This window comes from Bos indicus x Bos taurus, chromosome 6 (genome assembly GCF_003369695.1).
Source record: "Bos indicus x Bos taurus breed Angus x Brahman F1 hybrid chromosome 6, Bos_hybrid_MaternalHap_v2.0, whole genome shotgun sequence".
In the NCBI taxonomy this organism is placed as follows: Eukaryota; Metazoa; Chordata; class Mammalia; order Artiodactyla; family Bovidae; genus Bos; species Bos indicus x Bos taurus.
This window is the reverse complement of record NC_040081.1, coordinates 83,398,325-83,421,893: the sequence shown is the minus strand read 5'-3', so window position 1 is coordinate 83,421,893 and position 23,569 is coordinate 83,398,325. Positions and strand designations below refer to the sequence as shown.

Genomic DNA, 23,569 nt, shown 5'->3' with positions numbered 1-23,569 from the left:
AGTCTTGATCACTACCTGAATAATAGTGCTTATGAAAATAAACATCTAATGTTTTCTTTTTTATAGCTTTGTCAATGCCTTGATCTAGACCAGAATTTCATTGCTTAATTAAAAAAACAAAAAACAAAATAAAACACATAATCCTGAACATTACTTGCCTTCAACATTTTAAAGGCTATAGTTTATGATGAATTAAACATCTTTGAAATTGTACACTCACACTTTATTTTTTTAATTTCAAAAGGCACTTCAGTTTTCTTCTAAATGCTGCAAAATTATATGCTACAATCTATTGCATTCCATTTACAGAAGAGGTAAGATATTCTTCAAACCCTAACAGATAGAAATAATTAGAATTAGAAGACCTAGCTTAATTGTATCATCAGAACGTGTTTTATAAGAATCATTCTTTGATATAAACTTTTAATTTTGTTGTAGTGTTTCCCTTTCTAATATAGCAGAAGTTAAACACCTCATTGCAGCATTACTAAGTAGAAGAAAGTTGAATTTTTCTTTCTGAATTTAAATAGTGAAACAAATATTTGTAAGAGAAATCTTATCTTTATTTTTAAAATGTTTGTGACCAACATAACTTTAACTATTATAATTACTTTTAAAACCGAAGGTGACCTATATCATAACAAATTTTAAATATTACTTAGTGGTTCTCTTTATTAACATTTGTTTGGTTTATTTTGTGAAATTAATCTATGTGCATCTCAGGAGACCTGAAAATGCTCTCCCATATTAACATTTCTTAACGTTTATCATTTATACATTTTTTCTTAGACATTACCTTCATTGACTAATATATAAAGGATCTAATGCAGTTTTATTTGAAAGGGAGGTCTGTATTAGTGAATCTTCATCCTCAAATGCATAACAGAGCTAAATAACTGGTTATACTTTTAGGTACTAGGCTGAATGGGAGAACATCAGCCAGATTCATAACTAGCACTGGCTCTTTTGAATCTACATAAAAATGTAGATTAATCCCTTTTGGGGTTAAAACACAGTAAAATATACCATAAATGTCTGGTAAAGATAGTGGTATTCAGTTAGTTATTCTTCTTGTGAAAAAAGTGGTAATTTGTGATTAGAGTTGTAGGTGACCTCAAAAGCACTATGTCTCAGTTTTTCCTAAGCAGATTCTTAATAATAAAAACGTATATAGCTTTAAATTCATCTAAGTTTATCTTGAACCATATAAATATTTTCCAGTTTCTGGAGATATGAATTCCATTTACTTATTTATTCATTTGTTTATTGAGTCACCGTATATTGAGTAAAACTTTCTGCAGGGAACTTTGTAAAACATTGAAGAGATAGTTCCTGATCTCAGAGGGCACTCTGTGTGATACTCACAAGCAGTCCTAAAACTAACTTTTTAAGAATTTGTGGAAAGACTAAGATTTTGGTCAACTAATATGTTGACTATTAAGTACTTTTTTACATGCACCACCCGCACCTCCCAGCCTTTATGGATGATATTTCTATAGAAATAAAAGTAAATGTCACAAACAGATGTGGTCTAAACAGTTATAAATTACTCAAATATTTTAGCATGTTAAAGTACCATTTTTTGGTTGTGTTTAGAATTTAGAATTTTAAGAATATGCTGATAAAAATTACTGTTTTAAAAATCAGGACTTATCAGCAGATACCCTGTTGAATATTCTTTCTGAAGTAAAGATTCAGGAATTCAAACCATCCGACAAGGTACGTGTACAAGTTCATTCATTCAGCAAATAGTCATTGAACTACTTCTTGTGTCAAGTTTCATTCTAAACCTGGAAAAGCCCATAATGAACAAAATTCTTGTTCTTTTAGGAGTTATATTCTAAGGGACCAAAGATAGACTGTTTTTTTTAAAGTGCCAATGATTATGTAATATTGCATTATGGGCAGAAGAGTTAATAAGAAAAGGCAAAGCAGGTAAAACAAAGGTGATGGAGCTGGTGTCATTTGATGTGAGCTAAAAGAGGACAGCTTCTCTGATATGGTTATGTCTAAACAGAAGCCTGAAGGAAATGAGGCGTGAGCCATACTATTATCTGGTGGAAAAGCGGTGCAAACAGCAGAGCAAGAAAATGAGAGAAAGGCCTTCAAAGACTTTGAACGCTGGAATTTTTCTGGAGGAGACTATGCAAGAGAAGAGTGGTAGACAGTGAGATTGCAGAGGTAGTGAGGGTTATGATAAGTACTTTATGTTTTATTATGGAATAAGCCAGTTGAAGATTTAAAACACAGGGTACAATCTGACATATTTAAAAGGAGGACCTTGGCATTTGTATTAAGAAGGATTATATGGGACATGAGAGAGGAAGCAAAATAAGTTATTAGGATATTATAGACAAGAGATAATGGTGATTTGAATGAAGTAGGGGAAGTTTTAAGAGGTTGAATTTTGTGTATATTTTGCTGTAGCCCTGACAGGATTTATAAGGAATTGCTCTGAGTATGAGAGGGGAAAAAAAAGATTGTTGTTTTCTTAGTTGAAGAAAAGAAACATTAATAGCTCTGAGTGATAGGGAAAAGAGAGAGGGTGTTTGACCTGAGCAAAAAAAGAAAGATATGAATAATTGCCATGGGCTAAGTGAGAAATTAGAAAATGTTATATAATTTTGAGACAATACTTAGGATCCACTTAATGTTAATTCCAATAATGTATTCCACCAAATGAGTCTGGAGAAAAGGCAGTTTAGCTGCTTGGATGCTATTGTAGAATAGCTGGGAACAGGATTTTAATAAGGGTTGGAATTTTGCCAGGCAAATATGTTGGAAGGAAAGAGAGACAGGGAGTATTAATACAGGTGGAACATGAAATGTATGCATGGTAAATAGGAAAGTCTGAAATACTAAATATTTTTTTCAGTTCATCATACCCCATTTTGTATGCACTTTAAAAAAAATAAACAAACCACAAAACCCTTAACAGTAACAATAAACTGTAAACCCTTAACAATAAACAGAACTCTTCTGTTCCCCTTATCCTTTAACTATACTGGAAAATGTGGAGTAATGACTTCCTCCATGCAAAATTCAAGTAGGAAATGGTTTTGCAGTCTTCCACTCTGCATTTTTATTTTAGAGAAAAGGAAACTTGTAGGTAGTTCATTTTGTACAAGTAAATGGACTTTCTGAATGAAATATTCGTGACTTGCAGTCACAAAAGTACAGAAAGGATAAACAAAATTCCTTTATAAAAATTCCTAGCCCATGTTTTAATGGACAGAACTGCTAGACAGCCACCAAGGAAATATGCATCAATAACTTTGCAGGTCTTTACTGCTCTTCAGTGTTTTCTAGCTTGAATTGCTTCTTTCTGTATTGAAGTTTAGGGGTAATATATTATCCTGAGCAAATAAGCCACAATTTTAACAGGACTTATTAGCTTAAAACTCCTTGAAGCAGCTTCCCCAAAGCTTCAGGGTCTGGCACTCCTAGTTAACAGATGCCACAGCCAAAAATATCAACAGCACATCCTGGCAAATAAAAATTACTGCTTCCTTGACTCCTTAATATTTCTCAAATACTTATAATAATATTTAATATGTAAAATGTGAGTTGGATGTGTTTTTTTAAAAAAGAAGTAGTATTTTAGTAATGATGTAGCTAGTTTCTTGGTTTGAGAATATCAAATTACCAACATCTGCTGGATCATCGAAAAAGCAAGACAGTTCCAGAAGAACATCTACTTTTGTTTTATTGACTACTCCAAAGCCTTTGACTGTGTGGATCGCAACAAACTGTGGAAGAATCTTACAGAGATGGGAATACTAGACCACCTGACCTGCCTCCTGAGAAATCTGTGCAGGTCAAGAAGCAACAGTTAGAACTAGACATGGAACAACAGACTGGTTCCAGATCGGGAAAGGAGTACATCAAAGCTGTATATTGTCACCCCGCTTATTTAACTTAAATGCAGAGTACATCATGAGAAACCCTGAGCTGGAAGAAGCACAAGCTGGAATCAAGATTGCTGGGAGAAATACCATAACCTCAGATATGCAGATGACACCACCCTAATGGCAGAAAGCGAAGAACTAAAGAGCCACTTGATGAAAGAGAAGAGTGAAAAAGTTGGCTTAAAGCTCAACATTCAGAAAACTAAGATCATGGCATCCGGTCCCATCACTTCATGGCAAGTAGATGGGGAAACAATGGGAACAGTGACAGACTTTATTTTGGAGGGCTCCAAAATCACTGCAGATGGTGACTGCAGCCATGAAATTAAAAGACGCTTGCTTCTTGGAAGAAAAGTTATGGCCAACCTAGACAGCATATTAAAGAGCAGAAACATTACTTTGCCAACAAAGGTCCATCTAATCAAGCTATGGTTTTTCTAGTACTTGTGTATGAATGTGAGAGTTGGACTGTAAAGACAGCTAAGCACTGAAGACTTGAAGCTTTTGAACTGCGGTGTTGGAGAAGACTCTTGGGAGTCCTTTGGACTGCAGGAAGATCCAACCTGTCAATCCTAAAGGAAATCAGTCCTGAGTATTCATTGGAAGGACTGATGCTGAAACTCCAATACTTTGGCCACCTGATGCGAAGAATTGACTGACTAGAAAAGACCCTGATGCTGGGAAAGATTGAAGGCAGGAGGAGAAGGGGACAACACAGGATGAGATGGTTGGATGGTATCACGAACTTGATGGACATGAGTTTGAGTAGGCCTCAGGGAGGCGTGGTGTGCTGCAGTCCATGGGATCATAAAGAGTCGGACATGATTGAGTGACTGAACTGAACTGATCTGAACTTCTCTGACCTTGTGTTTAATAAGTAATTTCTTAAAGATAAATTACTTTTATATGCTGTCCTAAGCATGCAGCTATAAAGAAGGAACACATGTTCTTTGGTATAGAACTTCTTGTCAGCATTCAGTAAATATTTTACATGCCCATATTATGTGATTTGTGGATTTCTTCAATTTCTTTGAGACAGAAAATAACTTTGCACTAGTTAGAGATACATAATTTGTTTTGAAGTTGATTTCTCAGAATTGCAAGCTATTGATTAATATTAACTTGATTTTAATGTGGAATTTTAAAAGGAATATGTATGAACTCAGATCTTATAAAGTATTCAGTAAGTATTTTTAACTTAGGCAGGTTTATTTTAGATATATTGAGATTCTCTCAGATAAAAACTCCTTTTCTCATAGAGTTTATGTGTCACTGTGAGGCAGTAGACAATAAATATGTAAATAATATTATTTACCAATATAAGGTATAAAATACTTTTGACCATAATGGTTAATAATCTAATTAAACTAGATAGAATGTTTCCTCTTTATGACTTGTTTGATAAAAGCAGATATGTTAGTTAAGCTTATGTGTAAGAGGTGATATCATTAATGAATATGTATTCATATATTTAAAGGTTGTTCAAACAGATGAAACTGCAAGGAAACCGGACCAGGTTCCTGTGAGCAGTGAAGATGAGAGAAATGCTATTTTCCAACTAGAAAAGGCTATTGCATCTAATGAAGCTACCACAAGTAAGGGGAAATCCTTATAAAACTATTTTGAGCTAAAAATATTTTATTTTCACTAAGCTCTACACTTAGAAGGTTGTGAAATTAAATAATAGCAGGAATAATAATGATATTACTTGATTTCATGATCATATGAAAGTCACTGTTATCTTGAACTATAACTAAATTCACCAGTTTTCTCCACCATTTCCTTACTCTTAAAGGCTGATATGTACGTCTGCTTTGTTTTTGTTGTTCTGATTCTTTTAATCCTTGAGATTCTGTTGTGTCATTGCTTTATAACTTACCGCTAGCATAATGAATGAAAAATGGAGTCCTTGTGGAGACTAACCCTGCATGTGTGTGTGCGTGCTTAGTTGCTCAGTCATGTCCAACTTTTGCAACTCCATGGACTGCAGCCCACCAGGCTCCTCTCTTCATGGGGATTCCCCACGCAAGAATACTGGAGTGGGTTGCCATGCCCTCCTGCAGGGGATGTCCTAACCCAGAGATCGGACCCAGCTCTCCTGCATTGCAGGCAGATGCTTGACCGGCTGAGATACCAGAGAAGCCAGACTAAACCTGCTGCTGCTGCTGCTAAGTCGCTTCAGTCATGTCTGACTCTGTGCGACCCCATAGACCCAGTTAAATCACTTTAGGATAAAAAAATTATAGACAGATTTCTTCTTGGCTTCCATAATTATACACAGGTAATATAAATCTGACCTTTGTACACCCTTGCTAAATGATCTTAAATATAAAAAACTGAACTTTTAATTACTGAAAAACAGATCTGTACTAGCTTGTTTTGAGACCTCCTCAGTATCCTTTAACTACATAAATCAGCAGTTTCCAAACTTCGGGGATTTTACATAAAGACCAGTAAAATTCAAGAAAAAACCCTAGATTAGCCAACTATTTAGGGCGTCCCTGGTGGGCTCAGACAGTAAAAGAATCTCCCTGCAATGCGGAAGACCCAGGTTCAATCCCTGTGTTGGGAAGTTACCCTGGAGAAGAGAATGGTAACCCACTTCAGTGTTCTTACCTGAAGAATCCCATGTACAGAGTCTGTGAGCTACAGTTCATGGGGTCGCAAAGAGTCAGACACAACTATGTGATTTACAGCCAACTATTTATTTTGCAAGTAAACAGTTGATATCCTAAGTTAATAATTGGAATTCTAGAAAAAACTTATTACCATTTCTTACTTTTTATTTCATCACAGATCAAGCTACACCTGTCTGCAGAATGATTTGGGGAACCACAAATTAATCTTAAAAACTTCCCCCAAAATACTTGTTTTTATTTGACCAGTTGACTCTATGCTTAGTTATCAGAGGTAAAATTTTTCAGAGTAGTACTTAGGGAATCGGTTTTTGAACAGTAGCCAGTGTTGACTTTTTATTGTAAACTGCTTAATAGTAAATGTACATGGCCTTTTTTTTTTTCCACTTTATTTATTTATTTTTTTGGAGGCTAATTACTATACAATATTGTATTGGTTTCATCATACATTGACATGAATCTGCCACGGCTTTATTTTTATATTTTTTAGAAAAGTTTTATAATATCAAAATTTCTCTAATTTAGTGGTATTAAAGCCATCATTTTCATGTCCTTCAATAACTTAAGTTCTCTGACTTTTCTTTCTTTTTTTCTTTTTTGGTATTTTTCAGTTACTTACAAAGCTAAACAAAACACAGAAAAGATTCTTCAACAGTAGTGAGCCCACATTGCTTTTTACTTAGTAAAGCCTTTATTACTTACTAGCAAACTTTGTTTTTCTGGTTATCATCAGGTGACCTTCAGATGGCAGTGCTTTCATTTGAAAAAGATGATGATCATAATGGACACATAGATTTCATCACAGCTGCATCAAATCTTCGTGCCAAAATGTATAGTATTGAACCCGCTGACCGTTTGAAAACAAAGCGCATAGCAGGTAGAATTATACCTGCTATAGCAACATCTACTGCTGCAGTCTCTGGCTTGGTGAGATTATTATTCTGTGAAAATGTTGCTATATCATTACTTCTTTCCTGTCTTCTTCCCTATTATACCACCCCTAAACCATTCACTCGGAGATCTTAGAGAAGGAAGGATACTTATTGACCTTATAATTTAAAATTGTAAGGTATTTCTGCAAATACAGTAATCTTGTATTTTGAACTTTTACAGATAATGCAAACATTTTTAAATAAGCTCCTTTGAGTTAGAGTATAATTTTTCTTACAAGCAATAATCCTCTTAATCATCTTTGTATCCTCCATACAATCCATGTGCCTTATTTTTCTTGAATAAAATGAACTATCCTAGACTTTGCACTTTGATAATATTAGATTTTAGTTCTTTGCCTTAAAAAAATGCTGTTCTCAATAGTGATTTGGATTTCTTTTGATTTAGTCTTTTCTTAACAATTCCTTAACAATTTAGAATCTTTAGGACCATGCTAGTTATTATACTTTAGTGTTACTCATAGACGCTATATAGTTATTGTTCCTATTATTAAATGATTTCAGACAGCTGTATTTCTTGAGTGCTGGTGTCTGCTTTCAAAATAGGAAGATTACATGGTCAGATTAATTAGACTTACAGAAATTTTTATTACTCTAGTCTAATAACTACTTTTATTCTCTACACAGAAATTCTTGAGAAGAAGTCAGGAAAATTATATACGTGCAATTAAAGTCATAGTTAGTTTTAGGCTATTATATAATCAGATCACCTTCTTTTACCTAGGTTGCATTGGAGATGATCAAAGTAGCTGGTGACTATCCATTTGAAGCTTACAAAAATTGTTTCCTTAACTTAGCCATTCCGATCATAGTGTTTACAGAGACATCTGAAGTAAGAAAAACTGAAATCAGGTATGCATGAAGATCTGCTTCTCTTGCATAATGAGAATGAAATAGTTTTGTTTTTTTTTTACTTTTTAAAAGGGAAAAATAATAGCTTCATCACTCCTTTTCCTCTCTACACACACATCTTTTCTGTCACTTCAAGACAAGGTCATAACCCCATCTTCATGTAGCATTTTTTTCCTTTTTTTTTAAATTATATAATTGACATGCAACATTAATTTACTTTCAGGTGTACAACACAATGATTCGACACCTGTATATGTTGTGAAATGATTACCACAATAAGTTCAGTCACCATCCGTTATCAAACATAGTTACAGAATTTTTCTTATGATGAGAACATTCAGGATTTACTCACCCAGCAATTTTCAAATATGCAATACAGTATTAACTATAGTCACTGTGCTGCACATTATATATATCCATGACTTACCTTACAACCAAAAGTTTGTACCTTTTGATTCCCTTTATCCATTTTGTTCACCCTCACCACCTGCCTCTTCTATGAGCTTGTGGTTTTTTTGGTTTTTTTCTAGTTAGTTGATTGAGTTTTCTGGGGAAGAGAGATGGTTTGTTTGTTTTAAATTCCACATATACATAAGGTGATAAGGTATCCATCTTTCTCTGTCAGACTTATTTAGTATGTCTTCAAGGTCCATCTCTGTTGTTGCAAAAGGCAGGATTTCATTCTTTTTACGGCTGAATAATACTTCATTGTATATGACACCATACTTTTTTTATTGATTCCTCCAAAATGGACACTTAGATTGATTCCATGTCTTGGCTATTATATAAACAAAGCTTCAGTGAACATGGGAGTACAGATACCTTTTCAAGTTAGTGTTGGCATCTTCTTTGGATAAATACCCAGAAGTGGATTTGCTAGATCATATGGTATTTCTATTTTTGTTGTTTTTGAAGAACCTAAATACTGCATTCCGTAGTGGCTGTATCATTTTACATTCCCGCTAGAAATGTACAAGAGGTTGAATTGCTTCGCATCCTTGCCAGCATTTGCTACCTTTTGTTTTTTTTGATGATAACCATCCTAACAGGTGTGTGATGATACCTCAATGTGGCTTTGATTTGTATTTCTCTGGTAGTAATAATGAGCGTCTTTTTTATCTACCTATTGGCAATCTGTATGTTTGCTCTGGAAAACTGTTCAGGTCATTTGCCCATTTTGTTATTGGATTGTATGTATTTTTTGCTGTTGAGTTGTCTGAGTGTGTTATATATTTTGTGTATTAAATCCTTATCAGATATATGATTTGCAAATATTTTCTCCCATTTAGTTGGTTGCCTTTTCATTTTGTTGATTTTTTTTTTTCCTTTGTGGATTTTGAGTTTGATACAGTCCCACTTGTTTATTTTTATTTTGTCACCTTTACTTTTGCTGTCAAATCTAAAAACTCATCACCAAAACCTAGTGTCAAGGAGCTTACCACCTAAGGTTTCTTCTAGGAATTTTATGGTTTTAGGTCTTAATTCAGGTGTTTGATTCATTCTGATAATCGATAATTTTTGTGTATGGTGGAAGATAGAAGTCCAGTTTCATTCTTATGCATCTGGCATGAAGCATTTCTGACTAAACTAGCCATAGTATAGTCAGCACACTATTAATCTGCCACACTATTCAGCATTGTACTTTCTTATGTTTCATCTATGTTTGCCTAACTCGGATGAATTAGAAGCCACCCTTAGTGTCTGACTAATGGATAATGAGAATAAGCATCTAGTTCCAAAAGCTGTATGACAAAGCAGAACAATTCCCTGGGACTTTCATTTTTTACAGTTTAAACTGGTAACAGCAAAAAATTTGAAAATTACCATCTTGGCAATAGTGTGAGAAAGCTTTACTCTCATACATTATTGATGAGAATATAAAATACCCATATTAAAACATATACAGCACTATATTTCAAACTTGCATGGGTTTCACTCATTTCAAATGATACACGTATAGGATGTTCATTCTGGCATTGTTTATCATAGCCGAAGATTAGAACAACCTAAGTGTCCAATGATAGGAGACTGAAACATCCACACAGTGAAACTTATGCAGCTATTGAGAACCAAACTCTCTTGCTAAGACATACTGGTTTATAATGAGACATTGGAAAGATAACAAGGTACTGATAAAAATGGTTACCTGTGTAGTATACTGGGGAAGTAAGATTTTGGAATATTTTAAGTTATATTTTCCTTTTTTTTACTCACACATTAATATCTAGTTAAATCACAAATAGTGGATTTCTGGGGTTTTTTATTATTACTCAAGGGAAGAAAATGTAAATGTTTTTGTTCTGAATATTTTTCTACAACAGAAATGGAATATCATTTACAATTTGGGACAGATGGACTATACATGGAAAAGAAGATTTCACCCTCTTGGACTTCATAAATGCAGTCAAAGTGAGACAATTATTCATTAGTTGCTTTGAGTCTGTTAGTTTTATACATGATCTCATTAGTGTTTAGTCATGTCCGACTCTTAGAGGTTTTTATAAATATTATTTATCACAAATTTGCTTTCTTTTTACTGGTTGTAAAACATTGTCACAACCATTTTCTATTTGGATGGAGCTTTGATTGTTTTTCTTTTTGATATTCATTTTTAGGAGAAGTATGGAATTGAGCCAACAATGGTGGTACAGGGAGTCAAAATGCTCTATGTTCCTATAGTGCCTGGTCATGCAAAAAGATTGAAGTTAACGTAAGTACCAAACATTGTATGCAAGAGATTCTTAGAAATTGAAATATAAGTTGGATGTACACTAGAAAATTAAGTGTAGAGATTATTAAAGTTCAGATAAAAATACATGATTTACTCTTATCTAATGACAGAAATAAAGACAGTGAATGTACCAAGCTTCATAGGCTACCTTCCCAGTGAGATTTATAGGATTACAATATTCTTGTGAATTTCTTGTAGTTCTGAGTCAGCTTTGAAACTAATGGGCTTAGAAACCTGATTTGATCAATATACTAAGTAAAAGCAGATCCACCTCTTATGTGCAAGCACTGAGGATTAGGCTGGTGAAACTGAAGTATTAAAAAAAATGCCAATTGTTATTGTCATTCATTTATTCAGCATATTTTTTCGAAGAGTGCCTACTATATCCCAGGTACTTTTGTGAGCATTAGGGATACAGCAGTGAGTGAAGCAAAGTCCCTACCCTTCTTGAGGAGGGACATGAATATCAGATGGTGGTAAGTGCTATGGAAAAATAAAGCAGAATAAAGGTGTGTTAAATTGCTACAGTATATTAGTATGTTAGATAATCTTGGTAATCCCTCTGCCTGTCATATTTTGATTTGATAAGCTGACATTTGAGCAGAGAGAAAAAGGAAGGGAGGGAGCAAAATCAGCCAGTCTTTACAGTGGTCTGCAAGGCCCTAAAGTATCTGGTTCCCACTTACTCCTCTGAGTTCCTTTCATACTTCTCTGTCCTTGTTCACAATATTCCAGTTACAGTGAACTCCCTCCTTTTCCTTGAACATTCCATTCTCCAGCATGGGACCTTTGATCTAGTTTTTCCCTTTGCTTACAACTCTTTCTGAGATGGCCATCTGACTAACTCTCACCTCTGGTCTTTGCACTTCCTAAAGAGGCCCCTCTGAACCCCATCTAATACTATATCCTGTCCAATCTCCCAGCCTAGCACTCCTAATCCCCTTTATTCTGCTCTACTTGTTCCCTTTCTCATAACATTTGTCACTAATAATCACTATATTATCATCTCCCCCCACTAATAAGCTTCATTCACAAGAGCAGGAATCTGTATTTCCCATCTATATATTCATTTTTTAAAAGCATTGCTTACATTTTGGGTTTTTTTGCTATGTGGTTTTTTTCGGGGGGGTGGTGTTTTTTAATAAGTGGTCTGTATTCTTTATCATTACCAACAGAGGTAAAAATTGTTAGGTAAATCATTCATTTCCTTAATTATATGAAAGCAGATGAATTACTACATTTAAAAGTAAATTTAAACAAGATCAGATTCTTTGGACAACATAATCATTGAATCACTCTTTTAATTTTACAGACTTTACCAAATTATTTGTCCTTGTTTATTTTTCTTAGAATGCATAAACTTGTGAAACCTTCTGCTGAAAAGAGATATGTGGATCTTACTGTGTCATTTGCTCCAGATGTTGATGGAGACGAAGATTTACCTGGACCTCCAGTAAGATACTACTTTAGTCATGACACTGATGAACAGAAGTTGTCTTAAATTTAAGACTACTTGATTTTGGAAAGAATGCACTTAATTCAGGAACTAAAAAAGTCAGCTCAAAATGCTATGGATTTCTCTTTGATAAAGCCTTAATTTAAGGGAACCATCAGTAAAAAAAAAGGAAGTACAGTGAAGAATTGTAAAGGATTTTGAAGCATAGTATATACACTCATGTTGTGCTTCATATGTGGATGTGATCACAAGCAACTTTGAACTGGAATGCCATTTTATAATGCTTACCAAAAAATTGTATATTGACTTCTTTGGATGAAACGAAGGAAAAATTACATACCCAAGACTAGAAGAGCTAAAACATCAAGAAATTGAAAGTTACAAATGTAATTATCCAAAACATTTAATCTCATTTTATAAATTGTTGTTGTTGTTGTTTAGTATTTGAGGCCCATTTTTCTCTTCAAATAGTATTTGGCTCCCTGCACCTTTCAAGATGAGGCTTTGAATTTAACATCAATGGAGGTGGGGGGATAGTAGCAGTGGATAAAGAGTAGACATTTAGAATTGTACAAATGTTACCTCTGCTCATTTTACCAGAGTTTGCTATATCACTGTCTCTCCAAAATCAGGATCTTTGTTGACAGCATCAGTGTCATAAGTCATGATGACAGGTGTTAACCGGAACTAAATGTTAACAATACTGTATGAACTCTTGACAGCCCTCTTAGAGAATCCACAAATGCAAACAGATAAATATGGTTGGTCATTTGATTCATCAGTATGCCTTCTAATGTGGCTGTTTTATTTATTTGGAACTCTAAACCTAACTGTCATAGTATATAAGACTAAAAAGTTTTGTAAATGGAGTGTCCTTAGAAGTTGAAGAGTAGAAATTAAAAAATTATCACTAGTTGAGTCTTGATTTTTTTTTCTTCCAGCAAACAAATGGACAGAAAAACAATTTTTTTTTTTTTAAAGGAAATGTATTATTTAATTCCACATTCCCAGAAAGGGAGTTGACAAAGATAAAAATTTATTTTTTTAGATCTTTATTGATAGAAACGTTCTGTTTTCTGCTAGGAGCTATTGCAGGTATTCATAGAAATGCTTTCATTAAAATAACATAAAGTATACTCAACACTGTAAACTCAGTGAAAACAGCAGGTGTTTCATTTACTTCCAGTGATATGTGTCCTAAAGCAATTGGCATTTCGTAACCACAGAATGTCATTTCCTTCTAGCTGCTTTTCCTCTATTTTTCTGTTCAGACCATTAATAAGTACTTTGATAAATTAAAAACTGATTCACATCAGTATTAATACAATTTGATATCTTTTTCTATTCCCTCCTTAACTTTCCTTTTATTCCATCTGTATATAGTTTAGTCAACCAGGCATATTGTTTCATTCTTTTGTAAAAGCATCATCCCATGGAGGAATGGAGGTTGAGTTTGTATGATTAAAGGGTAATCTGCATTGGAGGCAAGGATAAGTGGACAGGATGAGTCTACAGGAACTGACTACCTTTGAAATAAGCAATTAATTTTGGTTCATCATATCCTTCCCTCTCACTTCATGTATATTGCAAACACAGTGCTTAAAATTAATATTACTTAAAAGTGAATTCAGGAATATCAAAGCTCTGTGGCTTGGAACATTAGAGGCTAGCACTAATAAAAGAACTTTCCTATAAGAAGTCTGTTCCACTTTTTTGTTTTGTACTCTATGACAGCAACTGATACTTTCTCAGTAGCCATTCAATAATTCTCAACTATGATCTAGTATCTTACTTACTCTATATAAATCTCTACATCTCTTCAGAAGTAAATTTAGAACAGAACCTGGCTATCAGTTCTTATTTCTGGAGATCAGTGCTTTAGCAGATTTAAACAGAATCAACAAAGATTAAGTTCATTTTATGATTAAATGTGAAACCATTTTGTCATTGCTTTTTTTTTTTCCTATGGGTAACAGTATTGCCGTTTATTTCTTCTATTTAGTTCTGCTAAACTGGAAAGCCAGCATGAATTTAATGACAGTTTTTTTTTCATTGTCTGTTTTATTTCTGTACCATGAGATCACTGCTGGTGATTGAAATACCAGGTGCAAAAATTAATGATTTGATTTTGTACAGTACCACTGAGTGATTTTTTACTTATTAAAAATAAATCAAGAAATTTGACATTATCTTTGTAAATCCTGTTCTGAAGTTGACTCTGGAGATTCCAGTTTTACTATTCATTTTATGAGTAGTATTGCTTTGGTGTTTCCTAGTTTTCAAGTTGTGCAGTCATGGAGATACAGCACTCACTGGATGTGGAGGGACATTACTTCCAAGTGCTTTTGGCTCCTGGAAACTGTTAAAACAATTGAGGGGGAAGATCTGGTAAATCCCAGACTGCTGGTCAGGGATTTCTAAAGCCCATTCATTACTTTATAGAGTTCAGAGCAGTATGTTACTAACTTATAAGTTCCTTTAAATTGTCCCAAGGGTAGAACTTGGATATAGATGTGTATTTTTATTTTTTGTGTAATATGATACACCCTGATGGCGCCAGTGATAAGGCATAAAAAAATGTTAGCAGTGTTTAGAGTTCACTATTTTGTAATTGTAAAGTGAGATCTTAAGGGGGGAGAAAAATCTCTTTACCTAATACCTTTCAACTGCAGTAAATATTATCAGAAATTTCATTATGATTGTAAATACATAACCATTTAGTATACAGTCATTAGGTATTGCTTTAACTATTTTACTTCTAACAAATTCAAAACATAAACCAGGAAGTTGCAGTCTTGGGTGTCCCAGTAAGTAACCAGTCGATAATTTGTTTTTCTTGCCATGTCTTAGCTTTCTTTATTTAAGAAATATATATGTATTCATATATATACACATTTGTGTGTATATACATATTCAAAAGAGTACATAAAATACAAATACACAATTTTGGGAATAATTTTAAAGTAACTAGTTGTGTAACAAGCTCTCAAATCAATACAAAATTGACAGCAGCCCAGAAACTCCCCTTATAGTCGCTTCCCATTCACAACCAGCTTCCCCTCACATTAGCACTATTCTCCCTTTTGTGATAACTGTCTTTGTTTTTATTTATAATGTTACCTCCTATGTTTGTACCTAAACAATACTGTACTTTTGATGGTTTTTTAATTTTATGTAAATAGAATTATACTATATTTTCCTTCAAGATGGGATTCTTCTTTCATTCAACATAGGATTCATCCATGTTGTTGCTTGTAACAACTTTATTCATCATCATTGATGTATAATTTACCTTTGCATTAATGTAACACTTCATTCATTCTGTTGACTGTGGACAGTGGGTTTTCGCAGAAGGAGGATCACAGTTGCACAGTGAACGTTATTTTATGTGTGAAAATCGTTCAGTCATGTCCGACTCTTTTGTAGCCTGCCAGGCTCCTCTGTCCTTGGAATTACCCAGGCAAGAATACTGGAGTGGGTAGCCATTCCCTTCTCCAGTGTATCTTCCCAACTCAGGGTTCAAACCCAGGTCTCCTGCCTTACAAGGCAGATTCTTTACCATCTGAGCCACTACAGAAGCCCAAGAATACTGGAGTGGGTAGCCTATCCCTTCGCCTAGTGCAACTAAGCTATGTATGCCTAGGAATAGTCCTTGATTGTAGGATATTTACATCTTAAATTTTATGAGATTAAAACAAAATTTTCCCTGAGCAACAGAGATGTTGTGCTTTTCTACTTTGCTCAACTCTGGTGTTAACAGGTTTGTTTGTTTTTTTAATTTTGCCAATCTTTTGGATGTGCAATTATATCTCATTGAAGTTTTACTCTGCATTTCCCTAGTTACTTGTGAAATTGAGTACGTTTTTATATGTTTGCTGGCCACTCTTTGTTTTTTGTGAAGTGACTTTTAAATTCTTTTGCCCATTTTTTTGCTTGTGTTGGCAGATTTTTTCTTCTTTGATTCATTAAAGAGCATTATAAATCCTGTTCTTGGTTGGCTCAGTTCAGTTCAGTCGCTCAATCACGTCTGACTCTTTGCAACCCCATGGACTGCAGCACACCAGGCCTCCCTGTCTGTCACCAGCTCCCAGAGTTTACCCAAACTTATGTCCATTGAGTTGGTGATGCCATCCAACCATTTCATCCTCTGTTGTCCCCCTCTCCTCCCGCCTTCAGTTTTTCCCAGCATCAAGGTCTTTTCCACTGAGTTAGTTCTTCACATCAGATGGCCAAAGTATTGGAGTTTCAGCTTCAACATCAGTCCTTCCAATGAACACTCAGGACTGATCTCCTTTAGGATGGACTGGTTGGATCTTCTTGCAGTCCAGGGAACTCTCAGAAGTCTTCTCCAACACCACAGTTCAAAAGCATCAATTATTCAGTGCTCAGCTTTCTTTATAATCCAACTCTCACATCCATACATGACAACTGGAAAAATCATAGCCTTGACTAGACGGATCGTTGTTAGCAAAGTAATGTCTCTGCTTTTTAATATGCTGTCTAGGTTGGCCATAACTTTTCTTCCAAGGAGCAAGCATCTTTTAATTTCATGGCTGCAATCACCATCTGCAGTGATTTTGGAGCGCAAAAAAATAAAGTCTGCCCGTTTCCCCATCTATTTGCTATAAAGTGATGGAACCGCATGCCATGATCTTAGTTTTCTGAATGTTGAGCTTTAAGCCAACTTTTTCACTCTCCTCATTCACTTTCATCAAGAGGCTCTTTAGTTCTTCACTTTCTGCCATAAGGGTGGTGTCATCTGCATGTCTGAGGTTATTGATATTTCTCCCAGCAGTCTTGATTCCAGCTTGTGCTTCATCCAGCCTGGTATTTCACATGATGTACTCTGCATAGAAGTTAAATAAGCAGGGTGACAATATACAGCCTTGACGTACTCCTTTTCCTATTTGGAACTAGTCTGTCGTTCCATGTCCAGTTCTAACTGTTGCTTCCTGACCTGCATATAGGTTTCTCAAGAGGCAGATCAGGTGGTCTGGTATTCCCATCTCTTAGTTGGCTATATAACTGCAAATATTTTTTCCCACTCTGGCTTGCCTTTCCCTCTTTTATGATGTTCTTTGATATAAAGAATTTTTTAATGGTTATTTACTGGAAAGTATCAAATTTTTTGTTTTAAGGCTAGAGTTTTTTGTGAATTTTTAAAAATTGTTCTCTGAAGCCACAAAGTCAGAAGATACTCCTCTGTATTACCTTCTAAAGCTTTCGTTTTGACTTCCATACTTTAAGTTTTTAATGTATGAGGAATTACTTTTCTATATCCTAGGAAGTGCCTCATCACCATTTACTGAAGTCTCTTCTTTTCTGCAGTGCCACCAAAGTCGTGTCATATCCGTATATGTATACATATCTTGCTGTATTTTTTGTTCATTTTCTATCCCTGTGCTGGTATACTGTCTTCATCACTATAGCTGATATATTATTTTTGATACTTGGTGGAACAAATCTTCCTGACTTATGTTTTGTAATGCATCTTGCTTATTTTTAGCCCTTTGTATTTTTGTTCTCAAATTTCTAATTTCAAATATGCAAACCTAGCATGTCACAGTTTCTAATTGTCCTGCTGCAATTTTATATCTTTCATCTGATAATGAAAAGCATTATTATTTAATAGTCTGTGTTTAATAATTCCCAAATCTGAAGCTCTCCTGCATGCTCTATGTTTGTTTCTGCCAATTCTCATTATCTTGTGTTCTTGTATGTGTGGTTATCTTTACCTTTATGCCAATATTATATTTGAACACCTGCTTGTAGGTCTTGAACAAGACAATTTGAACTGAATGGGCCCACTTTAATGAAATGCAGACTTTTTTCACTAAATATATCTTGTTGTTTAGTCACTAAGTCATGTCTGGCTCTTTGCAACCCCTTAGACTGCAGCATGGGCTTCTCTAGTGGCTTAGATGGTAAAGAATTGCCTACAATGCAGGAGACCCTGGGTTGGGAAGATCCCCTGGAGAAGGGCATGGCAACCCACTCCATTATTCTTGCCTGAAGAATCCCATGGACAGAGGAGCCTGATGGGCTAAGTCCATAGGATTGCGCAGAGTCGGACACAAGTGAAGCAACTTAGCATGCAGACTGCAGCATACCAGGCTTCCCTTTCCTTCATTGTCTCCCGGAGTTTGCTCAAACTTGGATCCATTGAGTCAGTGATGCCATCCAGCCAACTCATCCTCTGTTGCCCCATCTCCGCCTGCCCTCAGTCTTTCCCAGCATCAGTCTTTTTTTTTTTTTCCAGCATCAGTCTTTTCCAGTGAGTCGGCTCTTCACATCAGGTGGCCAAAGTGTTGAAGCTTCAGCATCAGTCCTTCCAGTGAATATTCATGGTTGATTTCCTTTAGGATTGACTGGTTTGATTTCCTTGCTGCCCAAGGGACTGTCAAGATCTCCAGCACCACAATTCGAAAGCATCAATTCTTCAGCACTTAGCCTTCTTTATGGTCCAACTCTCATATCCATACATGACTACTGGAAAAGCCATAGCTTTAACTATACAGATCTTTTTGGCAAGGTGATATCTCTGCCTTTTAATACACTGTCTAGATTTTTAATAGCTTTTCTTCCAAGGAGCAAACATCTTTTAATTTCATGGCTGCAGTCACTGTCCACAGTGATTTTGGTCCCAAGAAAATAAAATTTTTTCCCCATTTCCACTTCTTCCCCATCTATTTGCCATGAAGTGATAGAACTAGGACTATGATCGTAGTTTTTTGAATGTTGACTTTTAAGCCAGCTTTTTCACTCTCCTCTTTCACTCTCATCAAGAGGCTCTTTAGTCCCTCCACAAAATACATACTACAATCTCTTATGATCCATGGAAATGGAACCTCAGTTATAGAGGACAGACTGTAAACTCATAGGCAGATTTTCAACTGTGCAGTGGGTTGGTGCCTAATTCCCATGTTGTTCAAAGATCAACTGCAGTTTGATTCCTAACATGATTGATATGTTCATCTTCCATAAGACTTTTCATATGCTCTGGTAAGCACTTAGCCACTAGTAATTCAGGATCTTTTTGACACAATTTCAGGAACTGGGATTTTTCTGAGTCATTCGTGTGACTCAGAGCTGAGCTGACTGTACTGATACCCTTACTTCCTGTTAATCCTTAGTTCAAAAATTCTTCAAACTTGGTATTGTGGACTGGGGTTACCAGAGCCAGAGCCCCCACCTCTTTGCTGGTACTACATTCTACCTTTGAAGCCTTTGAATGTTTTAGCTTTGCTCAGCTTCTCGGTGACCTTTAGAAAATCTATGAAAGCTCCCAGGGTACAAGTGCTCACAGATGAAGAATTCATTTCCTTTATGAATTTCTGTTTTCTCCCAGATACTAGCCTGATAATTATTCACTAACTTAGCTTTCTGATATCCAATACTTTTTCAAATACATTTTGTCCAACTTTCCTAAATATTTTCAAGTGAGAATGTTAATCCAAATTACTCAGCTCACTTTATTTCAAAATTTTCATTAGGGGTTGTTCCTCTTCAACTCTTAGGTTTTTTAGGAGAGTGTTTCTTTATTTCCAGCATAAAGTGTGGGTAATCCAACTTGATATTCTTTGTCTTTAAAGTGGAACACTATGGGCTACTTACATTTAATATAATGACTAATTTATTTCTGACATTTTATTTTGGGGGGATTTATTTTTTGTCTAGCTTGTTCTATGGTTTTTCTCTATTGCTTTTTAAAATTTGTTTGCTTTTTAAATTTCTGTGTATGCCAGGTATTATTAAACCATTGTCTGTCAAATCTAGATATCCTTCTGTATTCTAGAATTTTGTAAACCCTATTTGTCCTTCATCATCTTGCTTCCCTTAGGTTCCACAAATAGGGGACACTAGCAGGAGACTGGAAAGCTGGAGAAAGGGAGACGAGACTTTGACTATTGGCATTTGGTTGCTGGTCATCAGTTTATCACCTCAGTAATGGCTTTTCTTCCAGTGGTTGTGGTTGGTTCCCAGGCTCTACCTTTTTTCTGCCTCTCTTCAGGGTATCTCTTCTAGATTTCCAGGCTCTAATAATCCTGTCCTCTTCCCCGTAGTAGTTGTATCCATTGCTGACATTTTCAATTCTCACAAAACCTATTTAACCAATTCCTTCCCTTAAATTCTTTCTTAAATAATATGGTTTTTCTTTTTGTGAATTATACATTTTTTTTTCTTTACTAATTTAGTAAATTTTATCTTTTAATGATTAACTCTGTATTGCAACATGCATATTCAGATTAAGTCAGACTAGAGTTAATCATCATATTTACATTTTGGAAGATGATAATTTCCAAAGATGGCCACAGTGATATTTGCATGCTCATGTGCTTTTCTCTTAGAACCTTGCAACCAACCATCAAGAGACAGAATATTTTCCGTTACTTTGAAACAAGAATTTATGACTGGCTCAAGTAGTGCAGTAGAAGGCAGCATATGTAACTGTACAACTTCCAAGGTTAGTTGGAAGGAAAACGGTCTGTAATTTTAAGCTAGGCAAAAATGTGTCAGATATAACACAAAAAAGTACAATCCACAGAAGCAAAAGTTGATGGGCTTCTGCTCTGCAAAAGATGGTTTTAAAGGAATGAAAAACAAAATGAAATATTTGCATATCATTTATCTGACAAAGGGCTTGTATTTAGAATATGAACAGAGCCGTCAAAACAAATAACCCAATAAAAATATGGTCAAAATAATTAAGTGTATATTTTGCCAAATTAGATTACATGAATGGCAAATAGCACATGAAAAAATACTCAACATCATTAATCATTAGGGAAATGCATATTATAACCACAGAGTTACCACTACAAACTTAAAGATAAGATGAAGTGCTGGCAAGGATGCAGCCAGAGCTCTCAGACATTCATAGTAGAGGTGTAAAAAGGTAGGACCACCTGTGAAAAGAGTTTTACAGTTTCTTATAAAGTTAGACATACATGTATCATTTGACCCAGTAATTTCATTCCTAGATATTTTTCCAAAGTGAAATAAAGACATATTCACACAAAAATCTGTGTACAAATATTTATGTAGCTTAATACTTGCCCAGAACTGGAAATGATCCTAATATATTTAAGCTGGTTAATGGATGAACAAACTGGTACCTCCCTACATAGTGACATTTCCCCCCATATTTATATACTATTCTATATAAATAAGATAGTATATAAATAAAGCAGAGTGAACTATAATACACAACACTTGCGTGAATCTAGACATTATAATGAGTGAAAGAAATAAGTCCTAGAAGATTCTGGACTGTGGTACCATTTATATGACATTCTGCAAAAATGCTGAACTATAGGAATGGAAAACAGATCGGTAGTTGCCAGGGACTGTGTCTGAGAAGAATTGACTAAAAAGAAAGGAGGTGATGGAACTTTCTATATCTTGATTGTGGTGATGATAGAATTCACAGAACTATACAACAAAAATTTAATTTTATTGCATGCAAATTAAATTTTTTAAAGGAAGAAAAATAATCCCTGTATATAAGATATATCACACTTGGGATTATTTATTCAATTCACAGTTTTTCCTATAATGAAAGCTCCAAGAGAGCCATACTTAATTCTTATCACTAAGAATTCCTAGCCCAAGGACATGCAGCTATCCTTCTCTCTTTAAATGCTCTGAGTTCTCACATAAGAGAATGTGGGCTAACCCTTCAGGATTAGAGACCACATGAAGAGAATGGTTCAGCCAGGCCCAGGTGACCACCAGCACCAGATGTGTGAATGAAGCCAACTTAGACCATCCAGCTCCAGTCAAGCCACCAGCTGGTTATAGTCCTACAAATGACATCAAGATGCTAGCAGAAGAACTGCCCAATGGAATTGAATCCAAGTTGCTGATGTGCAGAATTGTGAGTAAATAAAGTGGTCATTGATATAATCATGTTTTAGGGGTGGTTTGTTACATAGCATTAGATAACTGACACAATATCATCCATAGAGAAAAAAAAGTTTGGATTCCCCAGCCTCCCCCCTACTTTTAAAAAATTATTTTAAAGATGTCACAGGAAATCCTTTCGTCTCTGGAGGAAAAAAAGGAAAGAAAAACACATTAATACATTCCCAGAGATTTCTGCTAGGTGGTATTTTCTTATATAGAGTCCAGGTAATGTATTATGCCATCATATCTATAATAACATGTTCATCATTTGTGGTTATATTGCAAGATAGAGAAAGTCAAAGATGAGGGGAGAGAGCTAACGGGACCAATAATTTATAGAGGACAGAGGGATACTGGGACATGGTGATAGTCTTTAAATATTTGATGGGCTTTTTAAAACCATGTGTCGTTTTAAAGTCAAAAGTCGGATTGAAGTGAAGTCGCTCAGTCGTGTCCGACTCTTTGCGACCCCATGGACTGTAGCCTACCAGGCTCCTCTGTCCATGGGAATTTCCAGGCAATAGTCTTGGAGTGGATATGTATAAGTCAAAGGGAGAATGTTTCAGACTTAATAGTCAGAAAAAATGCTTTAAAATGAGAGCTAACCAAAAGTGAACTATGCTGCCTCAAAAATCAGTGAGGCAGCTATCATTAGGAATTTGCAAACAAGTTGAATGGTCACATCTTAGAAATGTTTTTTGTATTGATTCCTATATAGAATGAGACACTACTAGATAATTTTCTAAAGTTCCTTAAGACTGAGTTTGTTAAAACTATTTGTCATCACAAGAGTCATACCCATGTTTTAAAACTTGGACTTTTAAACTTGGCTGTCTTTTTAATTAGTAGACTTTCCAGATATGCCCTGATGCAAATAACCAAACCAAGTTGTTTTGCCTCATAATCTGTAGGAACAGGAGTTTGTTTTGATAACTGAATCCAAACGAGCTGATGTTTTTCTCTGCTGCTTACAGCTTGTCAAGTGATCATGTGTACCAGGAATTGTTTAAAAGGATGGAAAGAAACTGTCATATCCAGTCTGCCCTGCGTTGCCAAAAACTGGACTACAAACAGGGCCAGCCTTGTGGTCACGTGAACTGTGCACTGGCACTGGGTCCCATGCTTGGTTT

At 35.2% G+C, this 23,569-nt stretch overlaps 2 protein-coding genes across 3 annotated transcripts in view; one reads left to right on the top strand and one right to left on the bottom strand.

Moving 5' to 3' along the window:
- Window positions 1-14,722, top strand: part of UBA6 (ubiquitin like modifier activating enzyme 6) — an 87,431-nt gene extending 72,709 nt beyond the window's left edge. The window contains exons 26-33 of the mRNA XM_027544635.1: window positions 245-314; window positions 1,648-1,719; window positions 5,386-5,503; window positions 7,278-7,471; window positions 8,219-8,346; window positions 10,668-10,755; window positions 10,962-11,056; window positions 12,428-14,722. Coding sequence (XP_027400436.1) covers window positions 245-314; window positions 1,648-1,719; window positions 5,386-5,503; window positions 7,278-7,471; window positions 8,219-8,346; window positions 10,668-10,755; window positions 10,962-11,056; window positions 12,428-12,578 — 916 coding nt within the window. The 3' untranslated portion in view covers window positions 12,579-14,722. The remainder of the gene's footprint in view (window positions 1-244; window positions 315-1,647; window positions 1,720-5,385; window positions 5,504-7,277; window positions 7,472-8,218; window positions 8,347-10,667; window positions 10,756-10,961; window positions 11,057-12,427) is intronic.
- A 6,422-nt stretch (window positions 14,723-21,144) lies between these two features.
- Window positions 21,145-23,569, bottom strand: part of STAP1 (signal transducing adaptor family member 1) — a 32,331-nt gene continuing 29,906 nt past the window's right edge. For both annotated transcript variants that reach the window (XM_027544633.1, XM_027544634.1), the window contains one exon: window positions 21,145-22,581. In XM_027544633.1, the coding sequence (XP_027400434.1) occupies window positions 22,547-22,581 (35 nt within the window). In that variant the 3' untranslated portion in view covers window positions 21,145-22,546. The remainder of the gene's footprint in view (window positions 22,582-23,569) is intronic.